Source organism: Salmo salar, chromosome ssa09, assembly GCF_905237065.1.
Source record: "Salmo salar chromosome ssa09, Ssal_v3.1, whole genome shotgun sequence".
Lineage (NCBI taxonomy): Eukaryota > Metazoa > Chordata > Actinopteri > Salmoniformes > Salmonidae > Salmo > Salmo salar.
Genome location: NC_059450.1, coordinates 63,793,814 through 63,808,088, shown reverse-complemented (window position 1 = coordinate 63,808,088; position 14,275 = coordinate 63,793,814). Strand labels below are relative to the sequence as shown.

Below are 14,275 nucleotides of genomic sequence, written 5' to 3'. Positions count from 1 at the left end.
CCAACTAATCCATTAACCTACTGTTCTAGTCCTGTTCCAACATGTAGTTACCTAGACAACGGAACCAAATAGTTTGCATCGTATTTGTTTAGTTCTGTGTTTTATTTGCTTATGGTCACACACACTGACAGATGGAGACGTGAGGGAAAGAGAGGGATGGAGAGAGAGGGACAGACCGATGGATAGTTGAAGAGAGAAAGGGGGTGTGACACATGTTTGGGAGGGAAAGAGAGAGGGATGGAAAGAGAGAAAGAGAGACTGCTACTTCCGTGCTCTTCAGATGCCCCTATATAGGCTTGGTTAATACAAATGAGAGATGGCATAACCTAAGACACATTCAGGAGAAGGAGAGGGATGGAAACACAAGGGGGGGGGGTGAGCGAGCGAGCGAGAGAGTAATAAATAAAAAGAAAAGAGAACTACACAAAGAGAAACAAGGTGGAGAAAGAGAGGGGAAGATAGAGAAAGAAAGAGTGAGAAAGGGAAAAAGAGAGAGCGGGAGAGGGAGAGGCCTGCCAGCCATCGGAAAGTGTTAACTAATGCAATGTCATTCACTGCCTTTTAACTATAGCCACTCTGGGGACTGTAACACAGACAGACTGGGACTCAACACCACACACACACACACACACACACACACACACACACACACACACACACACACACACACACACACACACACACACACACACACACACACACACACACACACACACACACCGCAGCAAGACATATACAGACACATGCAGAGACGCACATGGACGCACACACACATACCACAAGGCACTACGAGACACACACACACGCGTACACACAGGAACGCACAGGCACGCACTAACACACACCCACGCAAAATCCGTGTGTGGTGGGTGCGCGTCTGTGTGTGTGATTGACTAATGCTGGTGATAGTAACTTGACGCATGGTGCATGGCTTAATCACACAGTTCTATATGTATCTCGCTTCCTCGTGACCTTTCCGGCTGGCCAGTCAGCTACACCATTAGTCAGTCTGCCCTTACATTATGCTATTACAGCAGGGGAAAGCAATACACTGGGAGGGGCACAGGCGCGCACACACACACACACACACACACAGAAATAAACACATTTTGGTTACACATGAACTATTCATGCTGTTGCACGCCTTACATTCACATGCACGCCCACACACATAATCATCCATCACCACAGGGTCCTTTGGACTTAAACAACCCTTTTACATGATTAGGGTTTCTTCACAATCGATTCCAGTGAACAAACACAGGCCTATCAGCGCGGCTAGCCTGTTCGCCACTGCAACACTAAGCAGGGGAGAGGAGAAAGGGGGATACCTAGTCAGTTGTACAACTGAATGCGTTCAACTTAAATGTGTCTTCCGCATTTAACCCAACCCCTCTGAATTAGAGAGGTGTGGGGCGCTGCCTTAATCAACATCAGTGCCCGGGGAACAGTGAGTTAACTGCCTTACTCAGGGGCAGAATTACAGATTTTTACCTTGTCAGCTCAGGGATTCGATCCAGTAACCTTTCGGTTAGTGGCCCAATGCTCTAATAACTAGGCTTACCTGCCGCCCCACTGGTGTACTGGACACCCCACACAACCCCAATAAGGCGGTGGGGCCCACAAGCTCTGTTGGCCCATGCGCCTGTAATCGATATATACTGCATATAAACATGCATATATATAGTGCATTCACAAAGTATTCCAACCCCATCCCTTTTTCCCAATTTACCAATTACAGACTTATTCTAAAATGGAATATAAAAAAATCTACACACAATACCCCATAATAAAGTGAAAACAGGTTTAGATTTCTTTTACAAATGTATTAAATATAAAAAACATACCTTATTTACCTAAGTATTCAGACCCTCAAAATTTAGCTCGGGTGCATCCTGTTTCCATTGATCATCCTTGACACACTATAACTTGTCCACCGGTGGTAAATAAAATATATTGGACATGATTTGGAAAGGCACACCTGTCTAGATAAGGTCCCACAGTTGACAGTGCATGTCAGAGCAAAAACCAAGCCATGAGGTCGAAGGAATTGTCCGTATAGCTACGAGACAGGATTGTGTCAAGAGCACTAAAACGTTTCTGCAGCATTGAAGGTCCCCAAGAACACAGTGTCCTCCATCATTCTTAAATGGAATAAGTTTGGAACCACAATGACTCGTCCTAGAGCTGGCCGCCAGGAAAAACTGAGCAATCCGGGGAGAAGGACCTTGATCAAGAACCTGATTTTTGTATTTTATTTAAAACATTTTATTTAACCTTTATGTAACTATGAAAGTCAGTTAAGAACATATTTTTATTTCCAATCACAGCCTACCCCGGCCAAACCTGGGCCAATTGTGCGCCGCCCTATTGGAACTCCCAATCACGGCCGGTTGTGATACAGCCTGGAATCGAACCAGGGTCTGTAATGACTCCTCTAGCACTGAGATGCAGTGTCTTAGACCGCTGTACCACTCGGGAGCCCCATCTGGGCACTCTACCATAAAGACCTGATTGGTGGAGTGCTGCAGAGATAGTTGTCGAATCAGGCCTTTATGGTAGAGTGGCCAGATGGAAGCCACACCTCAGTTAAAGCACATAAAAGCCTGCTTAGGGTTTGCCAAAGGGCACCTATAAAGGACTCTCAGACCATGAGAAACAAGATTCTCTGGTCTGATGAAACCAATATTGAACTCTTTGGACTGATTGCCATGCATCATGTCTGGAGGAAACCTGGCACCATCCCTACGGAGAAGCATGGTGGTGGCAGCATCATGCTGTTGGGATGTTTTCAGCAGCAGGGATTGTGAGACTAGTCAGGATCGTGGGAACGATGAACAGAGCAAAGTACAGAGAGATCCTTGATTAAAACCTGCTCCAGAGCGCTCAGAACATTAGACTGGTGTGAAGGTTCACGTTCCAACAGGACAACGACCCTAAGCACACAGCCAAGACAATGCAGGAGTGGCTTCGGAACAATTATCTGAATGACCTTGAGTGGCCAGGCCAGAGCCCGGACTTGAACCTGATCGAACATCTCTGGAGAGAACAGTAAAAAGCTGTGCAGCGACGTTCCACATTCAACCTGACAGAGCTTGAGAGGATCTGCATATTAGAATGGGAGAAACTCCCAAATACAGGTGTGCCAAGCTTGTAACGTCATACCCAAGAAGACACGAAGCTGTAACGGGTGGTATACAGAAGAGAGCCCTATTTGGAAAAAGACCAAGTCCATATTATGGCAAGAACAGCTCAAATAAGCAAAGAGAAATTACAGTTCGCAAAAACCAAGCGCTATGATGAAACTGGCTCTCATGAGGACCACCACAGAAAAGAAAGACTCAGAGTTACTTCTGCTGCAGAGGATAAGTTCATTAGAGTTAACAGCCTCAGAAATTGCAGCCCAAATTAATGCTTCACAGAGTTCAAGTAACAGACACATCTCAACATCAACTGTTCAGAGGAGACTGCGTGAATCAGGCCTTCATGGTCGAATTGCTACAAAGAAACCACTACTAAAGGATACCAATAATAAGAAGAGACTTGCTTGGGCCAAGAAACACGAGCAATGGACACTAGAACGGTGGAAATCTGTCCTTTGGTCTGATGAGCCCAATTTGACAGTCCTAGGACATCATGTTACACAATACATGCATTCTTTTGTTCGATAAAGTTCATATTTATATATAAAAACAGCATTTTACATCGACGCGTGACGTTGACTAACTATTTTCCCTCAAATGCATCCGGTGAAACAGCGCTACAATTTACTAAATTACTATTCGAAAACATTTTAAAAATGTAATATTGTCATTCTAAGAATTATAGATTAACATCTCGTGAAAGCACCCGCAATGCCAGATTTAAAAATAACTTTACTGGGTAATCACACTTTGCGATAAAAGGGGATGCGATACTCAGAAAAATAGGCTACCGTTACAGGTCAGCGCCATCTTGGAACAATCGCATATCAAATCTACTCTTGTATACTATTGTCAATAATCCCTTACCTTTGATTATCTTCATCAGAAGGCACTTCCAGGAATCCCAGGTCCACAACAAATGTATTTTCGTTCGAAAAAGTTAATCCTTTACGTCCCAATAGCTTGTTCTTGTTAGCGCGTTCTGAAGGCTGCTCCAAATGTACCGTCGTCCGCGGGACTTCTCTCTTACCAAAATGCAAAAAAAATATATTTAAGTTCGTTCAAACATGTCAAACGTTGTGTAACATAAATCTTTAGGGCCTTTTTCAACCAGAGCTCCAATAATATTCAAGGGGGACGGTTGCATTGTCTTTCAAAACGTTTCGAAAGGGGAGGGTAGCCAGGGGCGCCGGCATCATAATGGTGATGGCCCCCCCATGTGACCAAGATCAACAGCCTCTCATTCTGTCAGTTTTCACAGTAGAAGACTCAAACCACTTTGTAAAGACTGGGGACATCTAGTGGAAGCAATAGGAAGTGCTCAATGAACCATAGCTCACGGTGTGATTTATAGGCAAAGTGATGAAGTTGAGTCCGCAATTCAGAATTCCACATCCTGTTACGATCTGTCTCGGGGTTTTGACTGCCATATGAGTTCTGTTATACTCAGACACCATTCAAACAGTTTTAGACACTTTAGGGTGTTTTCTATCCACAACTATTAATTATATGCATATCCTAGCTTCTGAGTTTGAGTAGGAGGCCGTTTAAAATGGGCACATATTTTTTTCAGAAATCGCTGTAGCGCCCCCTATCCTAGGCGACCGTCAAAAACCAGCATGGCTACCACAGCATTCCACACCGATACACCATCGCATCTGGTTTGCGCTTAGTGGGACTATCATTTGTTTTTCAACAGGACAATGACCCAATACACCTCCAGGCTGTGTAAGGGCTATTTGACCAAGAAGGAGAGTGATGGAGTGCTGCATCAGATGACCTGGCCTCCACAATCACCCGACCTCAACCCAATTGAGATGGTTTGGGATAAGTTGGACAGCAGAGTGATGGAAAAGCAGCCAACAAGTCTTCAGCATATGTGGGAACTTCTTCAAGACTGTTGGAAAAGCATTCCAGGTGAAGCTGGTTGAGAAAATGCCAAGCATGTGCAAAGCTGTCATCAAGACAAAGGGTGGAGACTGAAGAATCTCAAATATAAAATATATTTTGATTGGTTTAACACTTTTTTGGTTACTACATGATTCCATGTGTTGTTTCATATTTTTCTTGTCTGTAGAAAAAAGTATATATATATTATATATTTTTTTTAATGATTTTTACAGTATGTATGTATGTATGTTTGTATGTTTATGTAAATGACTTTTGCAGCTTTTGCAGCTTTTTTTTATGGAATATCAATAAAAAGCAATAAAACTGGACTTCTTTAACTAGTTGAGTATCTGGAGCATCAGCATTTGTGGGTTCGATTACAGGCTCAAAATGGCCAGAAACAAAGAACTTTCTTCTGAAGCTTTCATTGGCAATTTCTCACATGGAATTGCCTCCATTTCTCAGAACAAGAATAGACGGACGAGTTTCAGAAGAAAGTCTTTGTTTCAGGCTTTTTTGAGCCTGTAATCGAACCCACAAATGTGGATGGTCCAGATACTAAACTAGTCTAAAGAAGGACAGTTTTATTGCTTCTTTAAATGAGCACAACAGGTTTCAGCTGTGCTAACATAATTGCAAAAGGGGTTTCTAATGACCAATTAGCCTTTTAAAATGATAAACTTGGATTAGCTAACGACGTGCCATTGGAACACAGGAGTGATGGTTGCTGATAATGGGCCTCTGAACACCTATGTAGATATTCCATTAATGGGCCTCTGTACGCCTATGTAGATATGACTATTGTAGCAGGAAACGGAATAACCAACATTAACAATGTCTACACTGTATTTATGATCAATTTGATGTTATTTCAACAGACAAAAAATGTGCTTTTCTTTAAAAAATAAGGACATTTCTAAGTGACCCCAAACTTGTAGTCGAAAGTTTACATACACTTCGTTTGGAGTCATTAAAACTCGTTTTTCAACCACTCCACAAATTTCTTGTTAACAAACTATAGTTTTGGCAAGTCGTGACACAAGTAATTTTTCCAACAATTGTTTACAGACAGATTATTTCACTTATAATTCACTGTATCACAATTCCAGTGGGTCAGAAGTTTACATACACTAAGTTGACTGTGCCTTTAAACAGCTTGGAAAATTCCAGAAAAGTATGTCATGGCTTTAGAAGCTTCTGATAGGCTCATTAACATCATTTGAGTCAATTGGAGGTGTTCCTGTGGATGTATTTCAAGGCCTACCTTCAAACTCAGTGCCTCTTTGCTTGACATCATGGGAAAATCAAAAGAAATCAGCCAAGACCTCAGAAAAGTCCGGTTCATCCTTGGGAGCAATTTCCATAATGCCTGAAGGTACCGCGTTCATCTGTACAAACAATAGTACACAAGTATAAACACCATGGGACCATGCAGCCGTCATACCGCTCAGGAAGGAGACGCATACTGTCTCCTAGAGATGAACGTACTTTGGTGCGAAAAGTGCAAATCAATCCCAGAACAACAGCAAATGACCTTGTGAAGATGCTGGAGATAACAGGTACAAAAATATCTATATCCACCGTAGAAGAAGCCAAAACCAGCATAAAAAAGCTAGACTACGGTTTGCAACTGCACATGGGGACAAAGATCTCAATTTTTTGAGAAATGGTTTGATGAAACAAAAATATAACTGTTTGGCCATAATGACCATCATTATGTTTGGAGGAAAAAGGGGGAGGCTTTCAAGCCAAAGAACACCATCCCAACCGTGAAGCACGGGGTGGCAGCATCATGTTGTGGGGGTGCTTTGCTGCAGGAGGGACTGGTGCATGTCACAAAATAGATGGCATCATGAGGTAGGAAAATTATGTGGATATATTGAAGCAACATCTCAAGACATCAGTCAGGAAGTTAAAGCTTGGTCGCAAATGGGTATTCCAAATGAGCAATGACCCAAAGTTGTGGCAAAATTGCTTAAGGACAACAAAGTCAAGGTATTGGAGTGGCCATCACAAAGCCCTGACCTCAGTCCCATAGAAAACGTGTGGGCAGAACTGAAAAGCGTGTGCGAGCAAGGAGGCCTCCACACCTGACTCAGTTATACCAGCTGTCTGGAGGAATGGGCCAAAATTCACCCAACTTATTGCGGGAAGCTTGTGGAAGGTTACCCGAAACATTTGACACAAGTTAAACAATTAATTTAAAATCGGTAACAATTAAACATATTTAGCTTGATTAGATAAATAACAGTCCAGATTAAGTAAATTAAATGCACAACAACTTCAAATCGCATACCGCCCCAACAGATCCACAGATGACGCAATCTCAATCGCACTCCACCCTGCCCTTTCCCACCTGGACAAAAGGAACACCTATGTGAGAATTCTGTTCATTGACTACAGCTCAGCGTTTGACACCATAGTGCCCACAAAGCTCATCACTAAGCTAAGGACCCTGGGACTAAACACCTCCCTCTGCAACTGGGTCCTGGACTTCCTGACAGGCCTCCCCCAGGTGGTAAGGGTAGGTAACAACACATCTGCCACGCTGATCCTCAACACAGGGGCCCCTCAGGAGTGCGTTCTTAGTCCCCTCCTGTGCTCCCTGTTCACCCACAACTACTTGGCCAAGCACGACTCGAAGACCATCATCAAGTTTGCTGATGACACAACAGTGGTAGGCCTGATCACCGTCAACGATGAGACAGCCTATAGGGAGGATATCAGAGACCTGGCATTGTGGTGCCAGGACAACAATCTCTACCTCAACAAGAGCAATACAAAGGAAAAGGGGGCCGAACTTGCCACCATTCACATCGACAGGGCTGTAGTGGAGCGGGTCGACAGTTTGAAGTTCCTTCGTGTCCACATCACCAACAAACTGTCATGGTCCAAAAACACCAAGAAAGTAATGAAGAGGGCACGACAACACATTTCCCCCCTCAGGAGACTGAGAAGATTTGGCATGGGTCACCAGATCCTCAAAAAGTTGTACAAGATTATTTGCATTGACCTCCCCCCTTTGCTTTTACACTGCTGCTACTCACTATTTATTATCTATGCATAGTCACTATACCCCTACCTACATGTACAAATTACCTCGACTAATCTGTACCCCCGCACCGGTACCCCCCTGTATATAGCCTCATTATTCAGCAAACATTTTCTTAACTCTATTTTCTTCAAACTGCATTGCTGGTTAAAGGGCTTGTTAAATAAGGCTGTAAAGAATTTCACGGTTGACAAATAACAATTTATTTTATTTGATACAGTACTTCAATAAATTGTTTCAACTGGGACCCGGGGGACCTTCAGATGAGTGTTTTGAGGCCTGTGGGAGTCCTATTACACCTTTACACAGAAAGGTCATAGTGTGTAACGCAAACTGCTCGGACTCTACAGACAGAAGTTGTATCGACTTTAGACGAGTCCCAAGATGCTTGTGGGGTAGTAGAGCAAAACGGAGAGTCTCCTCTTTCGATAGAGGGGTCATAATAGGCCAAACCATTCGGACACTACAGATGATTTTGTGAGAAGACCGATTTTCAGGATGTCTCATGGTCTGACAAAAAACGCTCTAGCGCTCACCTTTCACTGCAGATGCGGAAATGTTACATAGGCGGACATTGACCTTAGGGAGTTAATATGGGTCAGACAAGTTAGCGATGGATAGCGTCTAGGCTATTAGCGGAGCAGTAGGGGATGTGTGTGCTAGTGGCAGTAGCCTGGGGTAGCATCACTCATTAGCTCTTCAGATCACTGACCTTTTATAGACACAGTACATATACACTCACAAGCGGACCCATACACACACTCACGCGCATTCACGCATAAAGAGTTCACGGACTCACTTCAAAAGCCATGATCAGAGAGGTTCGGGACACACAGCAGACCACACACACACACACACACACACACACACACACACACACACACACACACACACACACACACACTCTCATTCTATAGTATCTCACCTCAGCGATGAATACCACGATGACGCAGTCCTCCTTCTCTGCGGCACTGAGCTCTGTCATCAGAGAACTGAGGGTGTCCGTCAGGTAGGAGTGGACCTCCCTCTTCACACTGGGCACGCCCATCACGATCGACACTGACGGACACACACACAGACCAATCACAGTCAGTACAGGGAGAGAAAGAACCAACGACATGCTAGATTGTGTGGAATGAGCCAGTCAATAGAACTTATTACGGAGTGACATTTCACTGCGGACACGTGGGTACGGATGAGAAAAATCCCTCAAATTCCACCATTGGCGTGCATTCAAATTAGCCCCAAGGTTGCCTTGCTAGGTCTTGTTCATTCTCTTAAATTAAATACCATGACTGTTTTCTCATTAGCTGGGAATGTTGTTGAAATGTCCGATAAAACATACATTGGTGACATTGTCAATAACCTAACTGCAAGATGGTTTAGATAGAGATGGCAGCTTCACTTCTAGTCCTTAGGAAACTGTGCAGTACTTTGTTTTTTTATGTATTATTTCTTACATTGTTAGCCCAGAAACCCTTAAGTGTTATTACATATTGCAGGGAAGAACTATTGGATATCATAGAGACGTCAACTTACCAGCACTACGGCCAGGAACACCACTTTCCCAAAGCAGATCGTTTGTCTGCACCTCCCAGGACATTTGAACTAATTCCAGAGGCCGACACAAAACAACGCCGCCGGAGGAGAGGGTGCCGGAGCGGTTTTCTAGTGAGGCTTCGGATGCGCGTACACCACCCACCGCCTTCGAGTATATTACTCGCTAATGTCCAGTCCCTAGTTAACAAAGTCGCCGAAATCAGGGCAGGAGTTGCTTACCAAAGAGATATCCGGGATTGCAACATACTCTGTTTCACGGAAACATGGCTAGCTGGTGACATGCTGTCGGAGTCAGTACAGCCAATGGGACTTTCAGTGCATCGCGCCGACAGGAATAAACATCTCTCCGGTAAGAAGAGGGGGGAGGGGGATGTTTCATGACTAACAACTTATGGTGTAATTGTAACAACATACAAGAACTCAGGTCCTTTTGTTCACCTGACCTAGAATTACTCACAATCAAATGCCGACCGTATTATCTCCCAATAAAACTCTCCTCCGTTATTGTCACAGCCATGTATATGCCCCCGCAAGCGATACCAAGACGGCCATCAAGGAACTTCAGTGGACTTTATGCAAACTGGAAACCATATATCCTGAGGCTAAATTTATTGTATCTGGGGATTTTAACAAAGCGAATTTGAGGACAAGGCTACCTAAAATCTATCAGCATATCGATTGCAGTACATGAGCGAGTAACACGCACGACCATTGCTACTCTAACTTCCGCGATGCATACAAAGCGCTCCCCCGCCCTCCTTTTGGCAAATCCGACCATGACTCCATCTTGTTGCTCCCCTCCTATAGGCAGAAACTAAAACCGGTGTCAGTAAAACGTCATGGTCAAACATTTAAACGTGTGAAACCTCGCAAGGCTGCCGTCCCAGACGGCATCCCTAGCCGCATCCTCAGAGCTTGGGCAGACCAGCTGGCTGGTGTGTTTACGGACATATTCAATCAATCCCTATCCCAGTCTGCTGTCCCCACATTCTTCAAAATGACCACCATTGTTCCTGTTCCCAAGAAAGCTAAGGTAACTGAACTAAATGACTATCACCCCGTAGCACTCACTTCTGTCATCATGAAGTGCTATGACAGACTAGTCAAGGATCATATCAACACCACCCTACCTGCCACACTAGACTCACTCCAATTTTCTTACCGCCCCAATAGGTCAACAGACGATGCAATCGCCATCACACTGCACACTTCCCTATCTCATCTGGACAAGAGGAACACCTATGTAAGAATGCTGTGCATTGACTACAGCTCAGCATTCAACATCCTAGTACCGTCCAAACTCATCATTAAGCTTGAGACCCTGGGTCTCGACCCCGCCCTGTGCAACTGGGTCCTGGACTTCCTGACGGGCCGCCCCCAGGTGGTAAGGGTAGGCAACAACACATCTGCCACGCTGATCCTCAACACAGGGGCCCCTCAGGAGTGCATTCTCAGTCCCCTCCTGTACTCCCTGTTCAACCACGACCCCTTGCCCATGCACGTCAATCATCAAGTTTGCAGACGACACTACAGTGGTAGGCTTGATTACCAACACCGACGAGACAGCCTACAGGGAGGAGCTGAGGGCCCTTGGAGTGTGGTGTCAGGAAAATAACCTCTCACTAAATGTCAGCAAAACAAAAGAGATGATCGTGGACTTCAGGAAACAGCAAAGGGAGCACCACCCTCACATCCACATCAACAGGACAGCAGTGGAGAAAGTGGAAAGTTTTAAGTTCCTCAGTGTACATATCACCGACAAACTGAAATGGTCCACGCACACAGACAGTGTGGTGAAGAAGGCGCTGTTCAGGAGGCTAAGAAAATGTGGCTTGTCACCGAAAACACTCACTAACTTTTACAGGTGCACAATTGAGAGCATACTGTCGGGCTGTATCACCGCCTGGTACGACAACTGCACTGCCCACAACCACAGGGCTCTCCAGAGGGTGGTGCGGTCTGCACAATGCATCACCGGGGGCAAACTACCTGCCCTCCAGGACACCTACAACATCCGATGTCACAGGAAGGCAAAAAAGATAATCACGGACAATAACCACTTGAGCCACTGCCAGTTCACCCTGCTTCCATCCAGAAGGCGAGGTCAGTACAGGTGCATCAAAGCTGGGACAGAGAGATTGAAAAACAGCTTCTATCTCAAGGCCATCAGATTGTTAAACAGCCACCACTAGCACAGAGAGGCGGCTCCATACCTAAGGACTTGATGTCATTGGCCACTTTAATAAATGGAACACTAGTCACTTTAATAATGCCACTTTAAGAATGTTTACATATCTCGCATTACTCATATCCTTCACTATCTATTCTTTACTATCTATTGCATCTTAGCTGCTCTGTCATTGCTCATCCATATATTTTATATTTATATATTCTTATCCCATTCCTTTACTAGATTGTATGTATTAGCTTTTGTTGTGGAATTGTTAGATATTACCTGTTAGATACTGTTGGATCTAGAAGCATAAGCATTTCGCTACACTCGCAATAACATCTGCTAACCATGTGTATGTGACCAATAAAAATTTGATTTCATTTTTTATTTGATTTGCCTATCCCTTAAAAATATACATTTTCATGTGCAGGGTGTGCTATTAGCATGATAACACTCATTAAGACAGATTGGTAGAATAGCTAACACAGCTAGCCATCGCTAGCATTCACTGGTTGAAGATGAAGTAACTTTTGAGTTGGAGATGACTGGTGACTATTATATGAATATATATAATTTACAACATTTGGACGGGAGCTATAATCCAGTTATAATACTTTTTTTTTTCAACATGTGCAGAGTGTGTGTCGGTATTGCTTGAATTCAGGCCTGGCTGAACTTTTTCAATAGGGAAAGATTGCTTCCGTACCCCACTTCCGTTGAAAATGTAACTTTCCTGTGTGGCCTTATTGTTCACGACAGAGACAGAATAACTTGTTTTCTGAAGATCGAGTAGAAGAGATGGTAAGATTAAATAGATGAGGAGAGAGAAAAGTACAGAGAGAAAGGCTGTGGAGTGTATATATGGCAGGGGTGGATAGTGGAATGACTTACAAGGACAATCTTGTCAACACAATAAAAATACAATGCCCTGTAAATGAATGATGGTGGTGAGTGATGGAAAGAAAGAGAAGAATACATTGTCAAGGCTGAATTACAATTCAGGTATTTTTTTTTACCAACTTCCCATTCCCATAGGGAGGAAGTCCACATCAATAGCAGTGTTTCTGCAGCAACAGTTGATTATAGTACCCTGTACTCGTCCTCACCATTCCTTCCTCTCCCATTGTCAGCTAACATTAGCAGACCTTAGCGGCTATCTTCTCCATTTAATACGCCCATAAAACATACTCTGATTACTAGAGGGGAGCTAGGGGTAGCGTCCTGGCTAGTGCTCTATGAGGTACCCACATGGACGTGGTCCGAGGAATTGATTTAGAAGGGTTTCAGTGGCCTGAACATAAATCTCTCACACACACACAAGTGCCAGCACACGCACGCACACACACTCACCCACACACTGGCTAATAGCTCCTCTGAGAGTCTAGCTGGCTGTCTGGAGAGTCTGGATGTCCTCTCCAGGGGGGTGGAGGTTTAGGGGGGGGCTAGCTCCCGACAGAGGGTGAAGTCTAAATGGGCTACTGGCACAGCCACAGTGGGGCAGAGAGCCAGAGGGGAGGTTGAGGATGAAAAAAATGGTCTGGACAGTAGACACTATTACTGTTCTGAGGGGAGGGAAGAGGTGGAAGTAAGAAAGGATGGAGATAAAAGAGAGAAAGAGAGAGAGAGAGAATGTGTGCGTGTGTCTGCGTCCATGCGTGGCTGTGCTTGTCTGTGTGTGTAGTATGCTCCTAAGTGTGTGTGTGTGTGTGTGTGTGTGTGTGTGTGCGTGCTGACCCCCGGTGCGTCCCTGGCCCACGTGCACAGCGGGCTGCAGGCTGCTCTCCTTGGCCAGGAGATGGGGCAGGTGGTGGAAGATACTGGGCAGCTGGAGCACATTCTTATTGGTCGTCACATTCCACAGCTTCAGCTTGGTCTCGTCTGTCACACACACACACACACACACACGGAAGAATGCATGCACACAGACACAGAGCACACACACACACAGGGGTCAGAAGGAGATTAAAATGTTTTATCAGAAGTCACACATTATTATTATTGTGGTTAAAAAATAGAATGGATGCTACTAAAGGGGTCATTCATGTACAGTATATTTGAGTAGCAATCTGTTCATACTGACTGGATATACCATTCATATATAATTCAACCTAATCCTTACTGAAATTTCAGAATAATAGTAGAGAGAATGATTTATTTCAGCTTTTATTTCTTTCATCACATTCCCAGTGGGTCAGAAGTTTGCATAAACTCAATTAGTAATTGGTAGCATTGCCTTTAAATTGTTTAACTTGGGTCAAACGTTTCAGTTAGCCTTCCACAAGCTTCCCACAATAAGTTGGGTGAATTTTGGCCCATTCCTCCTGACAGAGCCGGTGTAACTGAGTCAGGTTTGTAGGCCTCCTTCCTTGCACACGCTTTTTCAGTTCTGCCCACAAATTTTCTATAGGATTGAGGTCAGGGCTTTGTGCTGGCCACTCCAATACCTTGACTTTGATG

The 14,275-nt window shown here is 44.3% G+C and overlaps 1 protein-coding gene across 1 annotated transcript in view; it reads right to left on the bottom strand.

Annotated features, from left to right (window-relative positions):
- Positions 1 to 14,275, bottom strand: part of mgat4b (alpha-1,3-mannosyl-glycoprotein 4-beta-N-acetylglucosaminyltransferase B) — a 237,419-nt gene that overhangs the window by 104,089 nt on the left and 119,055 nt on the right. The window contains exons 3-4 of the mRNA XM_045723878.1: positions 13,553 to 13,696; positions 9,011 to 9,144 (exon numbers count right to left, since the gene is read on the bottom strand). Of these exons, the coding sequence (XP_045579834.1) occupies positions 9,011 to 9,144; positions 13,553 to 13,696 (278 nt within the window). The remainder of the gene's footprint in view (positions 1 to 9,010; positions 9,145 to 13,552; positions 13,697 to 14,275) is intronic.